The following is a 25,360-nucleotide window of genomic DNA, read 5'->3' as shown; positions in this document are numbered from 1 at the left end:
CTATTTTGCAATACAAATAAGTGGGAACATCATCCGAATCTCGTACGATGAGATAATTAATTCTTAGTGAAGAAGGGTCGGAACTGTTAGACAGCAGAACAAGGGAAACTTTAAAGAATAAACTGTACTTATTGGCTAAACCAAAAATTCTAAAAATTTTATGGTAATAAGATAAGTAAGTCTAGTTTTATGGAAAATTAGCGGATCTTAATTTCTAGTTCTGTAGTTTAATATATAAATAATTTAGTGACTATGACGCAAATGGACCGTTTTGAATATACATAAGTAAATAGTGAAATTATTGATAATGTTACTTGTTGCATGTTATATAAATTAAGGATGTGGAATGGAGAGGAGGAGGAGGAAAATATGTATGAATATTCAGCTAGCATGGATAATTTGTATGTTTTAGGCTTATGGACTAAATTGAATAAAAGTAAAATTTTATGGGCAATTTTGTAAAAATATGTTAGAAATGACCAATTTGCATGAAATGGATTATTTTATTATTTAAATTACAAGATTGAATGAAATTATTAATTTAGCTCAAGATCAGGGAAAAACATGTTTTAAGGATTAAATTGAAAAGTGTTGAAATTATGGAAAATTCTGACATTTTATAGAATTCATAGGTTGTTATCAATTTGTGTGAGAATAATGGCTGGAAATAAGGATTAAATTGCAATAATTTTATTTTATTTTAACCTAAGGATGAAATCGTCATTAATTAAAAGTTTAGGGGTAAAATGATAATTTTGTTTAGAGCATTAGCTGAATGTATTATAACATGAAATAAATGAAAACGGTGATCAAATTTCTTTATAAAGATCCGGATGACTTGAATACGAGACTTGAACGTGGAAAAGAAAAGATATCTGGTAATGCTCCGTAACTCTTTTCCGGTGACGGATTCGGGTTAGGGGTGTTACAGATAATGTGAGCCAGTGTAAGACCATGTCTGGGATATGGCATCGGCATTGATACGTGAGCCAGTGTAAGACCATGTCTGGGACATGGTATCGACATTGATACGTGTGCCAGTGTAAGACCATATCTGGGATCTGACATCGGCATCGGTATGTGATTTCATGTAAGACCATATTTAGGATATGGCGTTGATATGAGATTTCGTGTAAGATCATGTCTGGGACATGACATCTATGTGAGACCCTGTATAAGACTATGTCTGGGACATGGCATTGGCACCAACATGAGATTTCGTATAAGACCATATCTGGGATATGGCATCGGTATGTGTACCCATGTAAGACCATGTCGGGGACATGGCTTTGGCATTTTATGTGGTGTGTGATGATTCCGAACGTCATTGAGTATTCCGGGTAATTCAACGGACCATTCAAAATTATGATTAAGAATGTGGGGTAGAATAAGTAATAATGCATGGTACAGGTATGTACATAAACCTCATGAGTTTTGGACTTGATTCATGTTGGGAAATTTGGTATGGTTATGAAAGAGTAAGATAAATGTGATGTTCAAAGGAATTTAATGTCAATTCTCAATGTGTTCAATATGTGTAATATGATAATGTGCTAGTAATTAATAGCATGTTTAATCCATAAATTTCATGACTTATGTTGTTTATTATTTGCACATGACTTACTAAGCTATATGCTTACCCCTCTCTCTTTTCATTTTTCTTATAGCATCGCCAAGCAAACTCGGGGATCGTGGATGTTGGAGTTTGAGTCACACTATCAACAGATCTTTTGGGGTATAATTAGTTTACTACATTTAAGTGTGGCATGTATAGGGGACTTAGCATTTTTTTATATGTGTCATATTTGTTAGCCAAAGTGATGGCTCCTTTTTGGTATATTATTCCATTTTGTACATGGACATGAAACATGGCTCATTTTGATTATTGGGTTGAAATCCCTAAATACTGATACATGCATGGGATGTGTTATTATTCGTGTGGTGTGTGCTAAATTGGTTTCTAACAATGAATGATAAAAAGTGTAATCTATGCTTAATAGATAAATGATACCAATTAGCATGGTCATAATATGAACAAAGGTAACGAAATGAAATGACTGAACTTGTCTAGTAGGGAGTTTTAAACATGTATACTTTGATATGTGAATGTCATGCATGACGTAAAGTTTTGGAGTCTAAGTAGCCCAACCATTGCCTAATTTATCACCATTGGCATGTGAGTGTGTTTGTGTTGTTGTGGGTGACAAGAGGGCTTGGAAATTAGCCTCACAATTTGTCCACACGGGTAGACACACGGGCGTGTGTTTGGACCGTGTGTGACACATGGTCAGCCCGATGGGCGTGTAGTCTGGCTTTGTGCCCCCTGCACCCTAATTTTACAAGTCAGTATGCATGGTAGTAAACATATGGGCAGAGACATGGCCGTGTGTCTCAGTAGTGTGGAAGACACAGCCTTAGGACATGGACGTGTGCCCAAGTCGTGTGAGGTTTGTACCTTAAATGAGAAAATTGAGTTCGCCATATGGCCTAGCACACGGGCGTGTGACTTGGCCGTGTTACCCTTAATTGTTGCTGACGTCATAAACAGAGAGTTACACGGCCTGAGGGCACGGACGTGTCTAGGGCACATGGGCGTGTCCTTGTGTCCACACGGGCGTGTAACCCTATTTTATGAAAATTTTTCTAAAGTTCATGGTTTAGTCTCGAACTACCCCCGATGTATGTTTTGGGCCTCGTAGGCCCATATAAGAGACAATATGCATGTTCTTGAATAAATTTTAAATTTGAACGAAATTTTATGGCCCGGTTTCACATAGTAGTGTATGTTCAAGTCTGGTAATGCCTCGTATTCTGTCCCGGTATTGGATGTAAGGGGTGTTACAAAGAGTATTAATGTAATTAATGAATATTTTATTAATTTATTTTTGTTTAAAAAATATAAATATACAAAAAATATATATATACTATACTTAATGCACTAGATCCAACATATAAGGGACAAAATGATATTTATTGGGAAGGGTGACGATTGGTGTTAATTACGGACCCATCCCTAAATCGTTAGCCGCTATGATGATTTGGCATTCCCAAGCGCTGCCAACAACCTCAAAAAATTATGTCGACCGTCGATTAGGGATTTTGAAATGCCCTAATTGTTTATGACACAATTAATGCAGTGTTTCAACCCCATCAAATCGATAATAACGCCATCAAAATAATATCATTAAATTAAAATGTTTAACTTTTTAAAATAAAAATATCGTCGCTTCTGTATGCCTTTAAATTGATCTTGGTATGTTAATGCAATTTTAATTAATGCTGAGTAAGAAAAATTGAAAACTTGAAAATCGACCTAAAATGAAGTGTTTGGATAGTTTCGAGAATGCAAGTTTAAAAATCACGATTACCCGAAACCTAATTGAATTCTATTTTTTATTTAATATATAATTAGTTTTAATTTTTTATAATATAAAAAATATTTTTTTTGAACAAATAGAGATACCCATATTACTAGAAAGAATTGAATTTTGTAATATATCAATAGTAACCTATTTTTCTTTTTCACCAATAATGGTTTAAAAAGAAAAATCCCTCAGTAGCCATTTTTTTCTTCTAAGGGGTAGCCGCACAAAATTTATCCTCTCTTCAAATTGAAGGTCCTAATTCCCAACATTAAAACGAAATTAAGGAGCTAAAATGCTGGCAACAAACCCTTCACACTTTCAGCACCATGAACTAAAATTAACCACTATTTTTTTTCTAGTTTATCACACTTTGCATGCCTTTTTCTCCAGTGCAAAATATAGTTCAGAACGGTACCGTGAATGCTAATGCATATATATCAGCCTCGGGCAAGAAGCAAGCACGTGGCCAAGTTGCCGAGCTCATTTGGTTCGAGTTAAGATTTCCATCTTTGTGGGTTTTAACCTTAATGTTGAGGTTTTGCTTCTTCTGAAACAGCCAGTCATCATCACCAGAACTGGTTAACTCGCTTTGCAGTGTAGGCATAACCCAATCCTCTACAAGGTTTTTGAATTGTAAAGCTAATTTCGGAGGGCAAGTGGTACACAAGTTTGACGGCGTTGGCACCTTGGCATTATAAGCAAGAGTTTCTAATGTGCGAGAAGAGGAGCAAGCTTTTTCTTTGCGGGGCTTGAAAGTTAGCTCCGGGCATTTAATATCAAAAGTTGAATAAGGTTGTTCTTCCGATTCTTTGCCTAGTCTAGGAGCATGCTCATGCACCCGTTGAACAAAGGCCTTGTAACATCCCCTACCCGTATCCGTCGTTGGAACAGAGTACGAGGCATTACCAAGGAGTACAAAACACTTACAGATAATTTAAATATATTTTCATAACAACTTGTCTCGATTTCATATTATTTCATATTTAAGCTTTACTCACCAAAGTATTTGAAATATCATCTTTATGCAAATAACACATATAAGGTACATAATTCCATAGTTAAGAATGAACACATTTATCAAACATATTCCACATTCATATATCAATGTCTTACATTGCCATATATCAATAACCATTATTTTTCTTGTTTTTCAGATAATTATGTGTAACCATTGATAAGCATGTAATTCACTGTTTCTTAATTCACTGTTTCTTCCTGTCAATCACAATTTCAAATGACAAATTCGTGTGAATTAGCTCAACCTCATTAGGTGTTTAAATTCTGTCACTTTGATTCACATACTCATAATTTACTAACATATCTTGTCAAACACAATCTTTGAATGATAAAATCACATAATTGAGCTCAATAATAATAATGATAACATTTCTTACATTTCTTTTTTTACATGTTACATTTACGACTTACCAACTTGTCCATTCAAGGAACAACTTACGGATTTGAGCACATCATGATCTGAAGCCCGAAATGTAGCTGAAGCACATAAGTGCTAAACGGAAGCCCGGAGGCTAACTGAAGCACATAAGTGCTAAACGGAAGCCCGGAGGCCAACTGAAGCACATAAGTGCTAAACAGAAGCCCGAAGGCTAACTGAAGCACATAAGTGCTAAACGGAAGCCCGAAGGCTAACTGAAGCTCATCAGAGCTGAACTGAAACCCCAAAAGAGTTAACTGAAACTCATATGAGTTAACGGAAGCTCGTAAGATCTAAACGGAAAGCAAACACGAGAATTCGCAACAAATGCTGAATTTCAGTTTACTTGGGTAATTTACAGTCAATTCATCTTTTTCACTGAAAGATTATACTCATTTCCTGCATTCCGTTCCTCCGAAATTCTCAGTTTAATTTCATAACTTTTGTACATAATTTACTTATTTTGAACAATTAACATACATAAATATTAATCACCATTCATAAAATAATATTGAAATTTAATAATATTAACAAATAGTCACTAAATTTAGTTATATAAACTCACAAGTTCGATTTTTGTATTATAGCGATAATCATAATTTCATAATAAATATTCCAAATAAAACATTATATTGTTTCTAATTCAACACTTATCGATTATAATCGAGCATGTGATCAATTTATACACGAGTCATTCATATATTTTTGTATATTTTTCCTCCTCATCCTCTCCATCCACATCCTTAGTATAAACAACACACTTGTAGGTAACATTATCTATAATTTTCACTATCTACTTATGTGAATATTCAAGCTGTCCATCTGTGTCATAGTCACTAAATTATTTTTATCTTGAGTTGCAGAACTCAAAATTAAGATCCATAAACTTTCCCAAAAACTAGATTTACATATATTCTTACCATAAACTTTTCATAATTTTTGGTTGGGCCAATTAATACAGTTATTCATTGAAGTCTCCCCTGTTCTGCTGTCTGACAGTTCCGACCCTTCTTCACTAAAAATTAATTATCTCCTCGTACAGGATTCGAATGATGTTCCCGTTTGTTTCTTTTGAAAATAGACTCATTCAGAATTCTAAACATATAAATTTAAGCCCCTAATTGTTTTTATCAAATTTTTGATGATTTTACAAAGTCAGAACAAGGGAACCCGAAATCATTCTGACTTTGTCTCACAAAATTTATCATATCTCATGATTTACAATTATATTGCTTACATTATTTCTTCTATAAGAAACTAAACTCAATAATCTTTAATTTCATATTTTATTCATCCTCTAATTCCATTTCTACAATTTTTGGTAATTTTTCAAAATTAGACTACTGCTGCTGTCCAAAACAGTTTTAGTGCAAAATGTTGATTTCCATTTTGCCCCAAATTTTACAATTCATACAATTCAGTCCTTGCTCAATTAACCCCTCAATTAAGATAATTTTCTCAATTAATACTTTTCCTAAACATTATAAGTTATTTCATAACTATTGAATTTCAGAATTTCCACATAAAACTCTAACTTCAAACTCTTTTACAATTAGGTCCCAAACATTCACTTTCTATTCAATTCTTACAATAAAATCAACATATAAACAATTTAAAGCTCTAATTCCATGCCAAATCATCATATACTTCCAGAACATATGTATAGAAACTTTCAATTTCTTTCATAGAATCAAAAACTAATGAATTCAACAATAGGACCTAGTTGTAAAAGTCACAAAACACAAAAATTTCAAGAAATAATCAATAATTGAACTTAATTGAAGTAAAAATATGAAGAACCAGATTAATAGAACTCTTCCATGGCTTTTTTCTGATGAGAATGCAGAAAAATAAAGAGAAATCTAGATAATTCCACTTTAGTCCTAGCTTTATTAAGTAAATTTTACAATTTTCCAATTTTCCCTAAATTCTCCTTATTTTCTTGCTGATTTCATGCCCTTTTCGTCCAGCCAAAATAGACTTTGGGTCTATTTTCCTTTTAAACCCTCTTTCTTTTATCAATTAAGCTATTTAATCATTTCCCACAATTTTACATTTGATACAATTTAGTCCTTTTTGTTCAATTAACTATCAGAACTTTAAAATTTCTTGACGAAACTTTAATAGTAACATATTAGCACTCCATAAATATTTATAAAAATATTTATGGCTCGATTTAAAATTCTCGAGGTCTCGATACCTCGTTTTTGATTCTAATTATTTTAATATTTATTTTTAGTACACTATTCACTATTTCAAAATTTTTCCTAACTTCACATTTAATTTATACTCACTAAATTAATAATATTTCCAACTCATTTGTCGGATTTAGTGATCTCGAATCGCTGTTCCGACACCACTGAAAATTAAGCTGTTACAGGCCTTATCAGTGTTTCCTGAGGTAGAGCAAGGCTGTTCTTTGCTGGGTAGTTTTTCAGGATCTTTATGACTTTGGGAAGACAATCGGGGCTGGATAATGCTTCCAGGATTTTTCCCACTGTCGGGAGTCGAGCTCAGCTTCTGTCTTTTATTGCTGTTAAGGGTGCTATCGGATGAGTTCTGTGGTCCAACCGTCTGACCATGTTCTTCAATAAGCGTACTCTTCTTAAAACATTCCATTTCGTTCTCTCTTTTCTTTTGACAGTCTCCTCCTTTTTTATCTTCTTTTCTCCTCTAGTCTATATGCCTTTTCTTATGACCATGCTTTTTACTTTTAGCTTCACCACTGTCCCGAGACTTATCTCTTTCTTTCTTCTCTTTTTTTTTCTCTTTCTTCTTCTTTTTTTCTTTCTTCCTTTCCTTCCTGGCCTTCTCTTCTTCTCTCTTAATCTTAATCGATCCTAATTGTGGATTCTGTTCTTTACATACCCCGGTGGAGGATTTGAAAAACACCGAGACATCTGTTGATTCACCACCAATAACAACAAACAGAAAAAGGAAACCCTAGCTCAAATAAGATCAGGATCGAATCAAGAAATGGAAAAAAAATGAAAAATTTGTAGCCCTAAAATCATTGGGCGATATTAAAGAAAACCTCGAATTTATCTTGCCAAAAAACAAAGAATATTTGAAAAAGAAAAAAAGCTAATTACAAGAGAGGAGATTCTCCGATTTTTTTATTTAAAATAGTGAAAAAAATTTAAAAATTGTTGAATAATTATTGATTTTTAAAAATATTTATAAAAAAGACTTAGAATTTTTATCAAATAATATATAAAAGTCATAAAACAAAGCCCGTTTTTGTTAAATAATTCCAAATATTCAAAACAAAAAAAGTATATGAAAAAACTAAAAACCAAATCGAATTATGGACGGTTTAAAAATCTAAAAAATCCAACCAAACCAAACCAATATCACTATTAGTTTCAATAATGGTTTTTTAAAAACGAACTAGTGGTTGAACCAATTAGGTTATCAATTTTTGTCTGGCTATTGGTTCGACTGATCAGATTACCGATCCGCTTTTATTTAAATAAATTATTTAAAAAATTATAAAAATTTTAAAAGTAAAAAACTTGATTCAACCAGTTCAACCAGTTTTTATCCCGGTTCACCGCCTTACCTTAGATAGGAGTACTAAACTGGTCCAGTTTCAATAACTGTCGCAAAAAGTTTCTTTGAAAATTTTGTTGCAACTATCGTTACCTATTTTGCAAATGCCAGGGATTCACTCATGTACAAAATATCAGTTCATAAAAGGAACTTCAATATCATAAAAGAAAAATATGAAGACCATCAAACTATGAGCATGGCAGGAAATAGAGCCTACCAAGCTTTGTGATTTGCCATTTAAATCAATTTATCCAAAAACAAATGGAAATTATGTTATGAACCCAAAATTTCATATGGATAGGCAACCTAAATAACACAATACTTGGTACACAATAAACACTAAAACCAAGTGAACAAATAATAATAAATATGTAACGCTCCCTTACCCGAGACCGTCGCCGGAGTCGAGCACGAGGCATTACTAAACTTATTTGAGCACTTAAACAAATTCGGATAAGCTGTCCAACTGCGTCATAGTTGCTTAAAAATTCATATCTCGAGTTCCGAAACTCGAAATAAAATTCCGTAAATTTTTCCTTAAACTAGACTCATATATTTATCTACTAATTTTTTTCTAGAAGTTTTGGTCGGGCCAATTAGTACAGTTTATTAGTTAAAGTCTCCCCTATTTTAGGGTTTGACTACTCTGACCTCTGTGTATTACGAATCAGATATCTCCCTGTACAGAGTTTCAATGACTATGCCGTTTGTTTCTAATAAAACTAGACTCAATAAGGAATCTGTACATATAAAGCATAACTTCTAATTATCTTTGTACAACTTATGGTGAATTTCCAAAGTCAGAATAGGGGATCCAGAAATCGCTCTGGCCCTGTTTCACAAAAGTTTAAACTTCTCATAAAATATAACTCATATACCTGTTTTGTTCCATCCATATGAAAATAGACTAATAATTCTTCAATTCCATATTTTATTCATCATCTAATTGTATCTCTACTATTTTTAATTATTTTTCAAACTCACATCATTGCTGCTGTCTGAATCTATTTTATGGTAAATTTTGCCTATTTCATGGTTTCCATGGATTAGCTAGCAATTTAGCATACATAACACCAAATATGATCTTGATTAGCCATTCCAATGGCTAATCATTACCAAGCATTTCCATACCACTCAATATCCATATCATAAGACCATATATACAAAATGATTATAATGCTATACATGCCATACTCAAAATATACAAGCCATTATGCCAAGATGGTATACGGATAGTGTGAGTGGGCCTCGACCGTTCCCGATTTTCGAGTTGGGTTGTCAAAACTACAAGGAATGAAAAGGAGGGAGTAAGCATAAATGCTTAGTAAGTCCATATGAAATTAATAAGCAATTACCAATATGCTTTTAAGATAAAACACCACAATTGTACAATTATACATACTCACCTTAAACTATTTTATCGAGATACATTTACTAAATGATTTATTTTTGGAGCTACGAAACTTAAAATTAAGTTCTGTAAATTTTCTTTGAAACTAGATTCATATACCTTTCTCCCATAAAATTTCCAGAATTTTTTGGTTTATCCATTTAGTACAGTCTACTCATTAAAGTTTCCCCTGTTTCGCTGTCCAACAGTTCTGACCTCTCTTCACTAAAAATTATTTATCTCATAATTCGGGACTTGGATGATGTTCCCGTCTATCCCTCTTGAAAATAGACTCGATAAGGATTTTAAATATATAAATTAAAACTCATAATTATTTTTGTACAATTTCTAATGATTTTCTAAAATCAGAACAGGGGATCTCGAAGTCATTCAAACTCTATCTCACAACAATTTAAATATCTTATAACATAAAATCCAATTGCATGCGCCGTTTCCTCTATATGAAACTAGACTCATCAGGCTTTAATCTCATATTTTATTCAGCCCTTAACTCAATTTTCACAATTTATGGTGAATTTCAAAAGATACACTACTGCAGTAACCCAAAACTGCCAAGGCCATATTTATTCATTCACCACTATTATTCACTAAATCCATACAATATCATTTCATCCATCATGGTAAGAACACATAATTATGCTTCATAAGCATAGATCCATAATCTCAATGTCATCAAGTATCAAGAACTTATTCCAAATCGTGTCATTTTCATAGTATTCACCAATTCTTAATCTTTTCGGGCCATTTTACATTTTCGTTCATAATCAAATTAGGGAACGATTACGGAATTGAGTACCTCATTATCACAATGCCATAGTAAAACTATGGTCTTGCACATAGTCACATATCACATACCGAGGCCATAGCCCAGCAATGGTCTTACACGGATCACATATCACACTGATGCCATATCCCAGATATGGTCTTATACAGTAGCACATATCACACCGATGCCATATCCCGGATATGGTCTTATACGGAAGCACATATCACATTTCTCCGAAGCCATAGCCCAGCTATGGTCTTATACAGAAATCACATTTCACATGCTGCCATGGTCCAACCATGGTCTTTTCCGTCAATTCGTCTTAGCCACTGAATGAAAGTACTCAAGTTCGTTGTTCCATTTAATTTGTACTTTTATTCAAATATCATTTTATAATTATCACAGTTTAATGACATTTTATATGCAATAATATACTATATCATTCATGAAATTTTCATTTCAAAACATTAAATTACACATTGCATTATGAAAATCATATGAACTTACCTCGATATAAAATATTAGCAATCGAGCCTATTCCTCGTAAACTTTATTTTTCCCTCGATCACGACTTGAATCTCATTTCTCTTGATCTACAATATAAATTATTTCTACTCATTAGCATTTATTTGATTTCTATTTCACTTCACAATTTATGCTGTTCAAATTTTGAAATTTCACTTTTATCCCAAAATTTACAGTTTTTACAATTTAGTCCCTGCTCAATTCACCCATCAACTGAACTAATTTTTTTCTCAATTAACACTTTTATTTTATCATTATAAACTAATTCACAACCTTTTATATTCTGAATTTTAACACCAACATCTAATTCACAACTTTTTCACAATTAGGTCCTAAATACCATTTTCTCTCAAAATGACTTAATAAAACAACCTTAATATGAAATTAGAACTTAAATTTCATAATAATTCATCATATACTGCCCTTACTCAGCCAAGGAAACTTCCAATTTCACCCACCAAATAAAAAACTAGTGAATTAGATGATTGGACCTAATTGTAAAAGTCACAAAAACATAAAAATTACTAAGAAAAAGTAAAAATTGAACTTACATGGTGCAAAAATATGAAAAACCAGCATAGGAGACCTACTACGGCGTTTCTGGTTGAGAAAGATGAAGAAATGTCTAGATTTTTCAATTACATCATTATTTAATTACTAACTTTTATGCTATTTTCAATTTTGCCCCTTGTTCACATTGTTTTCTTGCTTATTTCATACCCAAACCGTCCAGCCATTAACCTTTGGGTCTAATTGCTCTTTAAATCCATCTTTTTAAATACTTAAGCTATTTAATCACATCTCACAAATTTTACACTTAGTTCAATTTAGTCCTTTTCACCTAATTAATTACCGAAACCTTAAAATTTCTTGACGAAACTTTAATACTAACTTATTTACACTCCATAAATATTTCTAAAAATATTTATGGCTCGGTTTATGAATTCAAGGTCTCGATACCTCGTTTTTATTCTGTTTTATCTACAACTTCCTATACTACATAATTTCATTTAATATCCAAATGACCAAAATGCTCTTACTACTAAACTTTTCAAAAATTCCATCCATGTCCAATTTTTGTCCATAGACTTACAAATTGGTCAAATTGCTCTGTAAGGACCTCTAATTAATAATCTAATTCAATTTTATGCAAAATGCTTCTAGAACACAAGTTTTGCAATTTATTCAATTTAGTCCCTAATTTCAAATTAAGCACTTTATACATAGAATTTCTTCACGAAATTTTCACACAATCATGCAATCATATCATAGACCTCAAAATAATTATAAAAAAATTCTTTCTATATCAGATTTGTGGTCTCGAAACCACTATTCCGACTAGGCCCAAAATCAGGATATTACAAAATAAGTTGACATAAAGAGTTTTCATCACTCTCCTACTTCGAAAGCTTAGACCTGTGCAGTGCCTTTAGTGAACTTTGGTTCTTCACATCTATATCGATCATCAGGTTCGATTTCAAAACCTTTTAGATCTGCAAATACATTTTCGAGCAGCTGGCTTCGAGGAGGATCAGGGCTTTCGTCTGCAAACTTAATGGCTTCCTCTACCACATCATCTATATTTTTATCTATAGCCTTCAAGTCTATTTCACTGGCCAGACGGTTCTCAATGAGGTATTTTTTCAGTGCTGTGATAGGATCTCTGACAGCGTAGTAAGCTTTCTCAGTTGCCAAACAAGAACAAAAAAATTGAATCATTTTATCTTTCAATCCCCACACTTTCATTTTCAAGCATAATATAACAAACATATTTCTATGGAACATACAGAGTTAATCAGTTCAACTCTAAGACAATATTTTAGGACTAACACAACACACATGGATGCAAGTCGTTCTTGTTTTATCAATGTAACCATAGCCCTAGCAATATCAAATAATCAAAGATAATAAAAGGTTTACCAAGGTCACAAAGCTCATCAAGGTCAGCCAATGAATGTCCTTTAAACCTATATGTCTCACATTCCACCAATGTTGGACCTTTTCCTCTCCTATGATGAAACTCAGGAAAATTTGAGATTGAATGAGAATTGCAATTAAGATTGAATAGGAAGGAAGCTAAGCTAAATCTGATGAAATTATTTCTGTATTTAGACTACTTATCTTGTACTACACATTGTGACTATAATATTTATAGGACCTATGAGCAACTGCTCCTATAACAACTTTTAAACAATCTAGCTGTATCAACTGCTCGTATAACAACTTCAACTAACCAATTCCTTAACATTCATCCATCTTCTCAATAGAAAAGACTCGAAGAAAGTTTTGAAACTGGCAAAGTACGACATCAAAAGTGGCTTGGTAAGAATATCAGCAACTTGATTACACGCAGGAACCTCACCAACAACAACAGAGCCATCAACAACCTTCTCATGAACAAAAAATAGATCCAACTCGACATGTTTGAACTTAGAGTGTAAAATAGGATTGGCTGTGACTGCAACTACACTAGAACTGTCACATAAAATATTAGGAGTATTGATACATGATATTCGCGACAGGTTTTAAAAATTTATAATTAATCATTCTTGAAACTAACTATTATCACGATAAAGGCAAGTGTACATATCGAACAGTAGTATAGCTTTAGCAAGACTGGATTGTCGAACCCAAAGGAACCAAGAGTACTAGTAATTACTTTTTTTTTATTATCTAGCCTAAAAATTAAGGGATTTATTTATCTAAACTAATTAACTAAACTAAGAGTGCACAGAGAGAAATTGGGGAAAAGCTTTTGGGAAAATTCGATTGATTAAGACAATACCCAAGGAAAAATCCACCTAGACTTTTCTTGGTATTTGACTCTGAATCAGACGATTTATTCATTTGACTTGATCTATAAAAATCCCTAAGTTATATTATTATCTCTCTCGAGACTAATAATGTCTAACCCTAGGTTGATATAATTGAAATCTCTTTCTAATTAACGCCCTAGTGTTGCATTAACTCGATCTATGGATCCCCTTATTAGGTTTCACCCTAATCCGGCAAAACCTTATCACCCTATCTCTAAGCGTACAATCAACTCCGCTTAATTACGACAAATTTACTCTTAGACAGGGTCTTTTCCTCCTCTGGATAAGAGCATAAACTTGAATCAATATCCTAGAATATTAAAACAAGAATTAAAAATACATAATTAAGAACAAGTCAAATATTTATCATACAATTCAGATAATAGTAACAAGATCTGTCTTAGGTTTCATTCCCCTTAAGTATTTAGGGGGTTTAGTTCATAATTATAAAAGAAAACATCTCAGAAGAATAATGAATACGAAACATAAAAAAAACCCAAAACCCTTGAATGGAAATTGAAGAGAGATCTTCAGTCTTGACGATGAATTCGGCTTCTGAGATGGACCAATCAGCTTCCCTTGAGTAATTCCTTGCTTTCTACTCCGCGTGTCAGTTTTAAGTGCCTCATCCGGTGTTTAAATAGGCTTTAGAATGCCTAAGAGCCCTCAAAAGTGGCATTTTTCGAATAGGGCTATACTTGGGCTCGGTAGGGACACGCCCGTGTGCAATTACTCCAGCTCGTGGTCAAGGCTGTTGAATAGGCACGCGTGTGTAGTCTACCAGTGTAAGTCGTGCTTCGATCCTGCCAAATAGATACAGCTGTGTGACACGCCCGTGTGAGGAAGTCCAGGCCGTGTTGATTTCCCACGTGGGTCTATTTTCTCCATTTTCGGCCCGTTTCTCACTCTTTTTACTCTTCTATGCTTACCTAAGTATAAAACATGAAATTAAAGGATTAGGGGCATCGAATTCACCAAATCTAAGGAGAAACTATCTATAAATATGCTAAGCATGGGATAAAAATATGTATAAACTACGGTTTATCAAATTCCCCCACACTTAAGTGTTTGCTTGTCCTCAAGCAAAATCCTCAACTCGCAATCAAAATAAATTCTTCTCAATTTATAATCCCTATCAATAATATCTCAAAATAATCCATAAGTAATCATACATTGAAAATTCAACTAAAAGTACATCACAATTTCAAACATTCCAAGTTGAGCATTTTATCATGAAAACATAGGTGTACTCTCCCCCCCATCTAAGTAATCACCTTTGATCAAAATATTACAGAGTTTAACATCCTCACTAAAGATTCACTCAAATCACTTGAGGTGTTTAAGAACATCAAATAAAGCACTCATTAGTCAATGAAAAGTCATTACCATAGGCTTGTATGAAAATCAAATCTCCACCACTATATATTGAGATGATACATCAATCAAAAAGGTCTTTAGAGGGTTGTAACATGGCTTTAGTTAGGGGGTGTGGTCACAAGCTGAAAGAAAAGGTTAGAATCAAGATTGAATTGAAGAAATCACCTAACTAGAAAAATAACTAATTATCAGTTGAATACAAGTGAGCTTCTTCTCAGAATATGGAATTAACATTCAAGCTCAAAAATGACGAATTACTACTAATATGTATGTAAGTATTGTTTTTTTTAAGAACAAGTCAAATAACATAGAACTTAATTGTTGCAACGAATAATAAAACATAGCTAAGCAATTGGTTCAAATCAAATCTCGACAAAAAATAGGGATCAAATTAGGGGATTTCAACAATAATGGGTTATGAATTAATATTAAGGGTAAATCAATTGATGGTTTGTTAGGCTCAAAGGGGTTCACTAAGGGTTAATTATGAAGGTAGGCTTTTGTGGAGTGAGTGGGTTAAACCCAAGTTCCTTTATCATCTTGACATATCAAATCAAATGGTGTGGTCTTGATATGCATAATCAAGCAAGTTCTAGAATAACAAATCAATACTGACGCACTCATAATAAAAGTGAGCATGAAAGAAATAAAATATGCTCTAAAGGCTCAAGATCTCACAAAAATTATGGCTTTTTGATGTTTAAACTTGTGAATTTCAACTCAAGATAATACCTAAACTTAGGGAAGCAATCTAAAAGTTTTTTTTTAATTCTTCAAAAATCAACTTATCATGCTTGATTCCCTAATGTCTTAAAGTTTAAACAATCAATGCATAAATGCCTATGTTTTAATTCAAGACATGTCAATAAAAATCATAAATTAATTAAAATTCATTCTAATAGTGATATGAGTGATTCACGTGAGCATAAGACAAAATTCAAGAATTTCTAATGATGATATAAAAGACCCCCCACACTTAAGATGCACATTGCCCTTAATGTACAAAGATAGATATACTGAAAAATGTAGATATATAATCATAAGATAGGGAGAAAAGTAAAACTTCCTGAATGATGAATGAAATCCTTGAATTGGAGTTATAGAGAATAATTGACCAAAGCAATGATGAGAGTGGAGGAGGATACTCTGGTGGTGGTAGAGGTTCATTAGTCCATAAGTTCTGCACCAAAAGAATATTATATCTGATAGTAGCTATGGTCGTGGTCGAGCAGGACATGGCAGTCATGGAGAACCTTTTCCAGTGAAGTTTTTAGTTCCTAAGTGATGATGAACTTTGGAGCTCTTTATAACTGTGATAGAATCAGGAACTTTTTAGGAAATATAAAGAAGCATAATTACTCGTAAAGAAATAGTCGAATAATAAAAAAATTATAAAATCTCAAGATAAAATAGTATTAAAAGGAAATAAAAAAGTAATTTCAAAATATAAAGATAAAAATAAAATAAATAATAGGTGTTTATAAAGAAATTGGGGCATACGGCCGTGGGGCACGCCCGTGTGCCCTCATTTCAGCTCATGCATTTCGTGGTTTTTGAAATTGAGCGATTGGTGTACACGGCCATGTTGCACGGCCATGTCAATCTTCGTTCGCCTCTCCCACGCCCGTGTATGCAGGTGCACACCCGTGTTATTTTGACAGGCTCGACCACGGTGGGTGGGCACGATCGTGTCGCACGCCCGTGTTAAATTCTCAGTTTTAACCACGGTTTCTCAACATGGACGTGTCACACGCCCGTGTTGTTTTGATAGACTCGCCTACAGCCACGTTGCACGGTCGTGACGACTTATCGCAACTCGTGTTTAAGAAAAATTTTACCCTATTTTTACACGGCCGTATCGTACGGCTGTATCTCCTCCCGTGGTGTGAGCACAACGAAAGGCGCGCCCGTGTGTCCTACTGTATGGATTAGAGAACCTGTGTTTCAATGACTCAGTTAGTGATTAAATGTTAAAACTAAAATTTTTAAAGAAGTTATCATCGTTAGTGCTCGGGTTTCCTCCTGAGAAGCACTTATTTATAGTCTAAGCTTGACTTACCTTTCTGGTGCATGGTCATGGTGGTGCGAGGAGTTTACACTCCTCATCCCTGCTATCAATTTTTTCAACATAAGGTTTAAGACGAGTACTATTTACCTTAAAAGTGCCGAATTTGGGATGAATTACCTCGACTGTACCATATGGGAAAATACTGAGTACAATAAGAGGAATTGCTCCGTTAGGTTCAGAAGTGGCAATGCGAGGGTCTGCTGCATCTAGTAGTACTTTGTCTCCAACCTTAAGTTGATTTGGTGCGACATTGAGCTCGTCATGGCTTGGTTTTAGTTTATCGTGTGTCCTCGATTTATGTGTCCGTCATTCATCTAGTTCCTCGATTTGTGGCTTTCATTCTTCATAGATAGGTCCTTTGTTGTTGCTTGAACATGACTCATGTAGGTTCTTCGAACTTATTTCCTACAAAGTAGGTTGCACCACATGGTCAGTTTTAGTAGAATGATTTATACGACCACCTTCAATTTTTGATATGTTACTCGTATTACGAGCTTGAAAGGTGATTGTTTCATCTCCCACACGAAGTGTGAATTCACCTGTGCGAACATCAATTATTGTTTTAGCGGTTGCTTAAAAGGGCCTCACTAAAATTAAAGGAACGTTACTATCCTCCTCTATGTCTAGAACAACGAAATCAACTGGGAATATAAGTTTGTCAATTTTAACGAGTACATCTTCAATAATCCCCCTAGAAAATCTAATTGTTTTATCGACTAATTGAATACTCATCCTAGTTTGTTTGGGTTTCCTAAGACCTAGTTGCTTAAACATTTTGTAAGGCATAACATTGATATTAGCCCCTAAATCAGCCAAAGCATTATTAACGTCTAGGCTACCAATTAAATAGGGAATCGTAAAACTCCCTGGATCTTTTAATTTGTTGGCCAGCTTATTTTGCAGTATGGCTGAGCAAACTGCATTTAGCTCCACATGCGACGCCTCATCCAACTTCTGCTTATTTGTTAAAAGTTCTTTTAGGAATTTGACTGCATTTGGCATCTATGAAAGAGCTTCAATAAACAGTAAGTTAATATGTAACTTCTTTAATAATCTAAGGAATTTACTGAATTGTTCGTCTGTGCGGTCTTTCTTTGTCGCGTTGGGAGATGGCACACGAGGTTTGTACTCTTTACTTTCCGATTTCTGGTCATTGTGGTCCACCTCACCTTTACCTTTACTTACCATAATTTCTTGCCTTTGTTCTGGTTCAGATGTAACTAACCATTCCTCATCTTGAATGGTAATTGTATTGAGTTGCTTCCTTGGGTTAGATTCAGTGTTACTCGGCAGGCTACCTTGTGGTCTTTCAGATATCAATTTAGTGAGCTGACCTATCTGAGTTTCGAGCCCTTGGATCGATGCTTTTTGATTCTTAAGTGCTGTCTCGGTATTCTAAAAATGAGTTTCTAACACCGAGATAAATTTTGTTAGCATCTCCTCAAGGTTCGACTTTTTCTCTTGTTGGTAGGGTGGTTGTTGGAAGCCTGGAGGTGGTGGTCTCTGATTCCCTTGGCCTCCCCATGAGAAATTTGGGTGGTTTTTCCAACCTGCATTGTAAGTATTACTATAAGGATTATTTTGAGATCGAGGATTAGTACCCATGTAATTTAACTGCTCGTTTTCAATGTTATGGCCATAGGGTGGGTATTCTGAATTGCTTGATCCACCTCCACTTGCTTCGCATTGTATTACTGGGTGAACCTGTGAAGAACCAAGAAAACTGTCAATTTTTCTATTCAAAATTTCTACCTGATTAGAGAGCATGGTGACCAAATCGACGTTAAAAACGCTGGCTGTTTTCGTTTGCTCTGTCCTCATGACTTGCCACTAATAATTATTCAGTGACATCTCTTCTATAAATTCATAAGTATCCTCAGGTGTCTTATTATTGATAGTTCCGCCAGCAACTGCGTCAATCATCTATCGAGTCGAAGGATTCAAGCTATTGTGAAACTTTTGAACCTGTAGCCAGAGTGGTAACCTATGGTGAGGGCACCTTCTCAACAGATCCTTGTATCGCTTCCACGTATCGTAGAGTGTTTTTAAATCCATCTGCACAAAAGAAGAGATATCATTACGTAATTTGGCTGTTTTAGCCGACGGAAAATATTTTAATAAAAAATTTTCGGTCATTTGTTCCCAAGTAGTGATTGACCATCGTGGTAACGAGTTCAACCATTGTTTAGCCTTATTCCTCAACGAAAAGGGAAAAAACTGAAGGCGAATGGCATCATCAGAAACGCCATTAATTTTAAAAGTGTCGTAAAACTCTAAGAAATTTGCCAAGTGAGCGTTGGGATCCTCGTCCTGCAAACCATCAAACTGAACAAACTGTTGGATCATTTGAATGGTGTTAGGTTTCAGTTCAAAATTATTTGCAGCAACAGCAGGCCTAACTATGCTCGATTCCGTTCCTGTTAAAGAAGGTTTAGCATAATCATACATAGTATGTGGAGCAGGATTCTGATTAGCAGTAATCGTAGGAGGTAGCGGATTTTCTTGGTTTTCAATCATCTCCTCAGTTGTGGTTGAAGTATCATCCTCTTGCTCTTCCTCTGTGTATCGTAAGCTTCGCCTTATTTCTCTTCAGTTTCTGCGAAACTGTGCGATTGATCTCACTATCAAACAGTAATGGTCCCGACGGGTTTCTGCTAGTCATACACTACAAAAACCTTCCAGGAACGAATAAAAGAAAAATTAGAAAAGAAAATAAAAATTTAAATTGCAAATAAAGTAGAATGGCTAAAGTAATAAAAATCGAGTGTTCCTAATATCCTAGTTCCCCGACAACGGCGCCAAAAACTTGATACATGATATTCGCGACAGGTTTTAAAAATTTATAATTAATTGTTCTTGAAACTAACTATTATCACGATGAAGACAAGTGTACCTATCGAACAGTAGTATAGCTTTAGCAAGACCGGATTATCGAACCCAAAGGAACCAAGAGTACTAGTAATTACTTTTTTTTTATTATCTAGCCTAAAAATTAAGGGATTTGTTTATCTAAACTAATTAAATTAACTAAGAGTGCACAAAGAGAAATTGGGGAAAAGCTTTTGGGAAAATACGATTAATTAAGATAATACCCAAGGAAAAATCCACCTAGACTTCACTTGTTATTTGACTCTGAATCAGACGATTTATTCATTTGACTTGATCCCTAGAAATCCCTAAGTTATATTATTATCTCTCTCGAGACTAATAACGTCTAACCCTAGGTTGATTTAATTGAAATCTTTTTCTAATTAACGCGCTAGTATTGCATTAACTCGATCTATGGATCCTCTTATTATGTTTTACCCTAATCCGGTAAAATCTTATCACCCTATCTCTAGGCATGCAATCAACTCTGCTTAATTACGACAAATTTACTCTTAGACAGGGTCTTTTCCTCCTCTGGATAAGAGCATTAACTTGAATCAATATCCTGGAATATTAAAATAAGAATTAAGAACACATAATTAAGAACAAGTCAAATATTTATCATACAATTCAGATAATAGTAACAAGATCTGTCTTAGGTTTCTTTCCCCTTAGGTATATAGGGGGTTTAGTTCATAATTATAAAAGAAAATATCTCAGAAGAATAATGAATACAAAACATAAAGAAAATCCAAAACCCCTGAATGGAAATTGAAGAGAGATCTTCAGTCTTGACGATGAATCCGGCTTCTGAGATAGACCAATCGGCTCTTCTTGAGTAATTACTTGCCTCCTACTCCGCGTGTCTGTTCTAAGTGCCTCCTCTGGTGTTTAAATAGGCTTTAGAATGCCTAAGAGCCCTCAAAGTGGCCTTTTCTGAATAGAGCTATACTTGGGCTCGGCAGAGACACGCCCATATGACACGCCCGTATGCGATTACTCCAGCCCGTGGTCAAGGCTGTTGAATAGGCACGAGCGTGTAGTCTACCTGTGTAAGTCGTGCTTCGATCCTACCAAATGGACACGGCCGTGTGACACGCCTGTGTGAGGAAGTCCAGGCTGTGTTGATTTCCCACGTGGGTTCATTTTCTTCGTTTTCGGCCTGTTTCTCGCTCTTTTTACTCTCCTATGCTCACCTAAGTATAAAACATGAAATTAAAGGATTAGGAGCATCGAATTCACCAAATCTAAGGAGAAACCATCCATAAATGTACTAAGCATGAAATAAAAATATGTATAAATTACGGTTTATCAAGTTTCGTCAGACTGGATCTGTAATTCTTTAAGTAATGAGATTAACCAAGTAACATCGCTGGTGGCTGCAGCAAAGCCCCGATATTCAGCCTCAGCCGTGGACCAAAAAACCACTTGGTGTTTCTTGAAACACCAAGACACGGGAGTGTGACCAAAATAGGCACAATATCCTGAGGTCGACCTCCGATCATCAAAATTCAACCCCCCGTTAGCATCAGCATACCCAACTAGAGATAATCGACCAGACGGACGAAAAACAACCCTATAATCAAGTGTGCCACAGTACTACAAAATTCGTTTTAATGCAACCATATGAACAGTGGTAGGGTTATGCATAAATTGACAAATCTAGTTTACTACATAAGTAATATCGGGCTGAGTAAGAACCACATACTGTAGTGCACCGGCAAGGCTCCTATACTCAGTCGGATCATTCAAATGATCACCGTCATCTTTAGAGATGGTAGACGAGCTAACTATTGGTGTATGAACACTCTTCACATGAGACATCGAGCTTCTGGCAAGATCATGTATATATTCTTTCTAACAAAGATGAAGGTACCCTGAGGAAGAGCGAGTAACTTCTATCCCGAGAAAATAGTGAAGGTCGCCTATATCCTTAGGTGAGAACTCGTCATTTAACAACTGAACAAACCAATCTATAGAGTAGGAAGACTTTCAGTTATGATAATATCATCCACATACACAATGACATAAAGAGTGGAACCAGACTTAATCCAAACAAACAAAGATGCATCAGATTTCGATATGACGAAGCCAACAGAAATGGTAAACCGCTTTAGTTTTTCAAACCAGGTAAGAGAAGCTTGATGGAGACCATATAAAACTTTCTTTAGATGGCACACAAAGGGTTTGCCATTTGAATCACACTGAACATACCCCGGAGGAATAGGAAGAAAGCTAAACTAAACTTGATGAAATTATTTCTGTATTTAGACTACTTATCTTGTACTGTACATCGTGACTATAATATTTATAGGACCTACGAGTAACTGCTCCTATAACAACTTGTAAACAGACTAACTGTAGATCAACTGCTCGTATAACAACTTCAACTAACCAATTCATTAACATCCTAGCTCTGCCAATTGCTTCCTTAGCCACTTCCCTCACTTTCAATACATTCATCCCATCCACATGAATACTGGGCATCCCAAAAGCCGGTACTTTATTATAAAGTTAAGGATTAGAAGTAGCCCTTAAATGAGACATCTCAATAGCCCATAAATTGTTCTCAACAACAAACACGATGGGTAATTTCCACAACGCTGCCATATTCAAACACTCAAAGAACTGTCCATTGTTACAAGTCCCATCCCTGAAAAATGCCAAAGTGACGTAATCGTAATCCGCTTTTTTTTTAAAACCTTCTTCTTATACTTAGAGGTAAAAGTAGCACCGGTGGCTATAGAAATCCCTTCACCAATAAAAGCGAACCCACCGAGCACATTGTGCTCCCTCAAGAACATATGCATCAATCCACCTTGGCCACGGTAACAGCTGGTAGTTTTACTGAATAGCTCACTCATGACAGCACGTGCACAGACGCCTTTGCTTAAGGCGTGCACGTGATCACGGTAAGTACTGACGATGGAATCTTACTGCATTAAGAGCTTAATGAAACTAAATGAAACAGTTTCTTGGCCATTGTAAAGATGAACGAAACCAAACATTTTGCCTCTGTAATACATTTGAGCACACATATCTTCAAACGCTCTTCCTAATACCATATCTTCGTATAATTCCAACCTTCCTCTTTCGTAATTAACTAAAAAAAGAAATTAAAAAAAGGGAACTTTAAACATAAAATAAGAAAAAAAAACCCAGATTTGGTATGAAACAGATTAACATAAAGAAAGTAAAAATGGAGTTGTTACCAGATTGGGGGTAGATTTGGATTTCTTTTTCTTGACGACATCAGAGATGGTGACGACGGTCCCATATCGACAGTAGAGATTCAAATTAGAAGAAGAACTAAGGTGAATGAGTTTGCGGGTGGATCCGAGGAAGGATGAGGTGGTAGTGGGGATTGTGAGAGGGTTATTTTGAGAAATGGGGGAAATTCTGTTGAGAGGGAATGGTTGGGCGGCGAACTTGGAAGCTGAGAAAGCTGTAGCCATTTCTTCCCTTGTTTTGCTAATGGGGAGAAGTGTTTGGGAGGAAAGAAAATGATAGAAAATTGGAGGTGAAGAAGGAAGACAAAGTGGGAGGTGATTGTAAAAGAGAGGGAAGAAACGATGGAGGAGGGGGTATATGGTGGGTGGGGGAAACAAGGAAAAGGGCATGGGAATGGTCACAGGATTTAGTTTTGGGATAAATCAATCATTTAGTTCCTAAACTTAATAACTAATTTCAATTTAGTCCTTAAACTTCGTTTTTGGTCCACATTAATCCGTAACTTGATAAAATTTCCTAGTTTGGTTCATATGATGAGGTGATACTTTGATATTGTGTCGTATCATCACCTAAAATTTATATATTTCTATAAAAAAAAGTTAGGTGATGTCATGACATAATCTAAGAATTACTTGTCATTAGAATGATCAAAATTATTGAGAAAAATTACAAAATGTTAGGATTTATAAACCAAGTTGAAAAAATTGTCATATTTAGGAACTAAATTTTGTTGTATCCCTTTCATTTTAAATTGATTTGTACCAGATTTCGCTCAATTTATAAAAGAGATTATAAATTGAATTCTTTGACATTTTTAAAATAAGAAAAATTGCTCACTTAATCAAATTTAAAGGCATATGAAAGTCATATAAAAAAATCTAACTTTCACTTTCTTATAATCTCATTTTTAGTTTTTTTTTTATCCTTGAATGAATAATTTAATAGTGTTATTAATTAGACTTCAATTATTAAATTAAGAGAATATAGGGATTAATTTTTTAAAATTAAAAGTAGGATACTAAAATTTAAATGTAGAATAACGTAGGGACTGATAGCAAATTGGACCAAATAAAAAAACAAAGAAACAACAATATGTATTAGTGTTTTGGGTTAGATTTCTTGCTGTCGTCGCTAAGTGAAAGTAACAAGTATGGGCTAGGCATGTTTGTGAGCCGAGCTACATGTTTGGATTCTCAATCTCAACCTAACCATAAGCAACCCAAGCTCAAGCATAGCAGAGTTTTTATTAGAAGCCTTAATGGACCGGGCCAGATTCTGGTCAAATTTAAGTATGATATTAATATATTTTATTCTTACTCAAGTTTGGTTTAGTCAGAACTATAAACTTAGAATTTTACTCAAACTTTTTTATATTTGTAAATGGTTAACCAAATCCAATTTAGACTTGTCTGTATTTTTTAATATTTAATATTTTTATATGTCTTTTGTTCATTTGTTAAAATTTTGTATACAGATATATTAACTTTTTGGAATAATATTTGGTATACTGATAGTTGAGTTTTTAGACTTTACAAGTAGAGTCAAGGGATTGTAAGTGTCGTATAGAGGTATAATAATTTTTTTTTAAAAAAAAGACACATGGTAATTTTTTAAAGCTAGTCATGGAATAAAAAATATATACTGCTAGTGTACCAAATACTAACCCTTAACTTTTTTTAATGTTAAAATTATAAATATTATATATTTTTGCATTTTTTATTATAAATTACATACAATAACATATTATGTTAGCCCTAGTTTTTAAAATATTTTGATATAAAAAAGATAAATTATTAATTCTCACTTAGTCATATTTGAAATCAATTGATATAATCTTGTAAAATTATTTTTAAGTGTTTACAAACTCATTAAATGATTAAAGTTATAAACTTTTACAAATTTAGAGCACTTTTACTGATACAGGTGCATACAAAGAAGTAAGTCAA

At 34.2% G+C, this 25,360-nt stretch overlaps 1 protein-coding gene, 1 non-coding gene and 1 pseudogene across 2 annotated transcripts; 1 reads left to right on the top strand and 2 right to left on the bottom strand.

Annotated features, from left to right (window-relative positions):
• Positions 1 to 3,768: 3,768 nt before the first annotated feature.
• LOC107939091 (uncharacterized) lies at positions 3,769 to 7,419 on the bottom strand. The gene is made up of 2 exons (XM_016872368.1): positions 7,179 to 7,419; positions 3,769 to 4,178 (listed from the first exon to the last, which is right to left on the bottom strand). Exons 1-2 carry the CDS (start codon positions 7,417 to 7,419, stop codon positions 3,769 to 3,771), a joined length of 651 nt encoding a protein of 216 aa, XP_016727857.1.
• Positions 7,420 to 12,464: 5,045 nt separating this feature from the next.
• Positions 12,465 to 23,778, bottom strand: LOC107939086 (pyruvate dehydrogenase E1 component subunit alpha-3, chloroplastic-like; annotated as a pseudogene).
• Positions 19,297 to 19,403, top strand: LOC121211554 (small nucleolar RNA R71). The gene has a single exon (XR_005906778.1). It is a non-coding gene; the product is annotated as a small nucleolar RNA R71 (small nucleolar RNA).
• Positions 23,779 to 25,360: the final 1,582 nt, after the last annotated feature.

This window comes from Gossypium hirsutum, chromosome A12 (genome assembly GCF_007990345.1).
Source record: "Gossypium hirsutum isolate 1008001.06 chromosome A12, Gossypium_hirsutum_v2.1, whole genome shotgun sequence".
NCBI classification, from domain to species: Eukaryota; Viridiplantae; Streptophyta; class Magnoliopsida; order Malvales; family Malvaceae; genus Gossypium; species Gossypium hirsutum.
The sequence above is the reverse complement of the archived record's forward strand: the minus strand, read 5'-3'. Positions and strand labels throughout refer to the sequence as shown.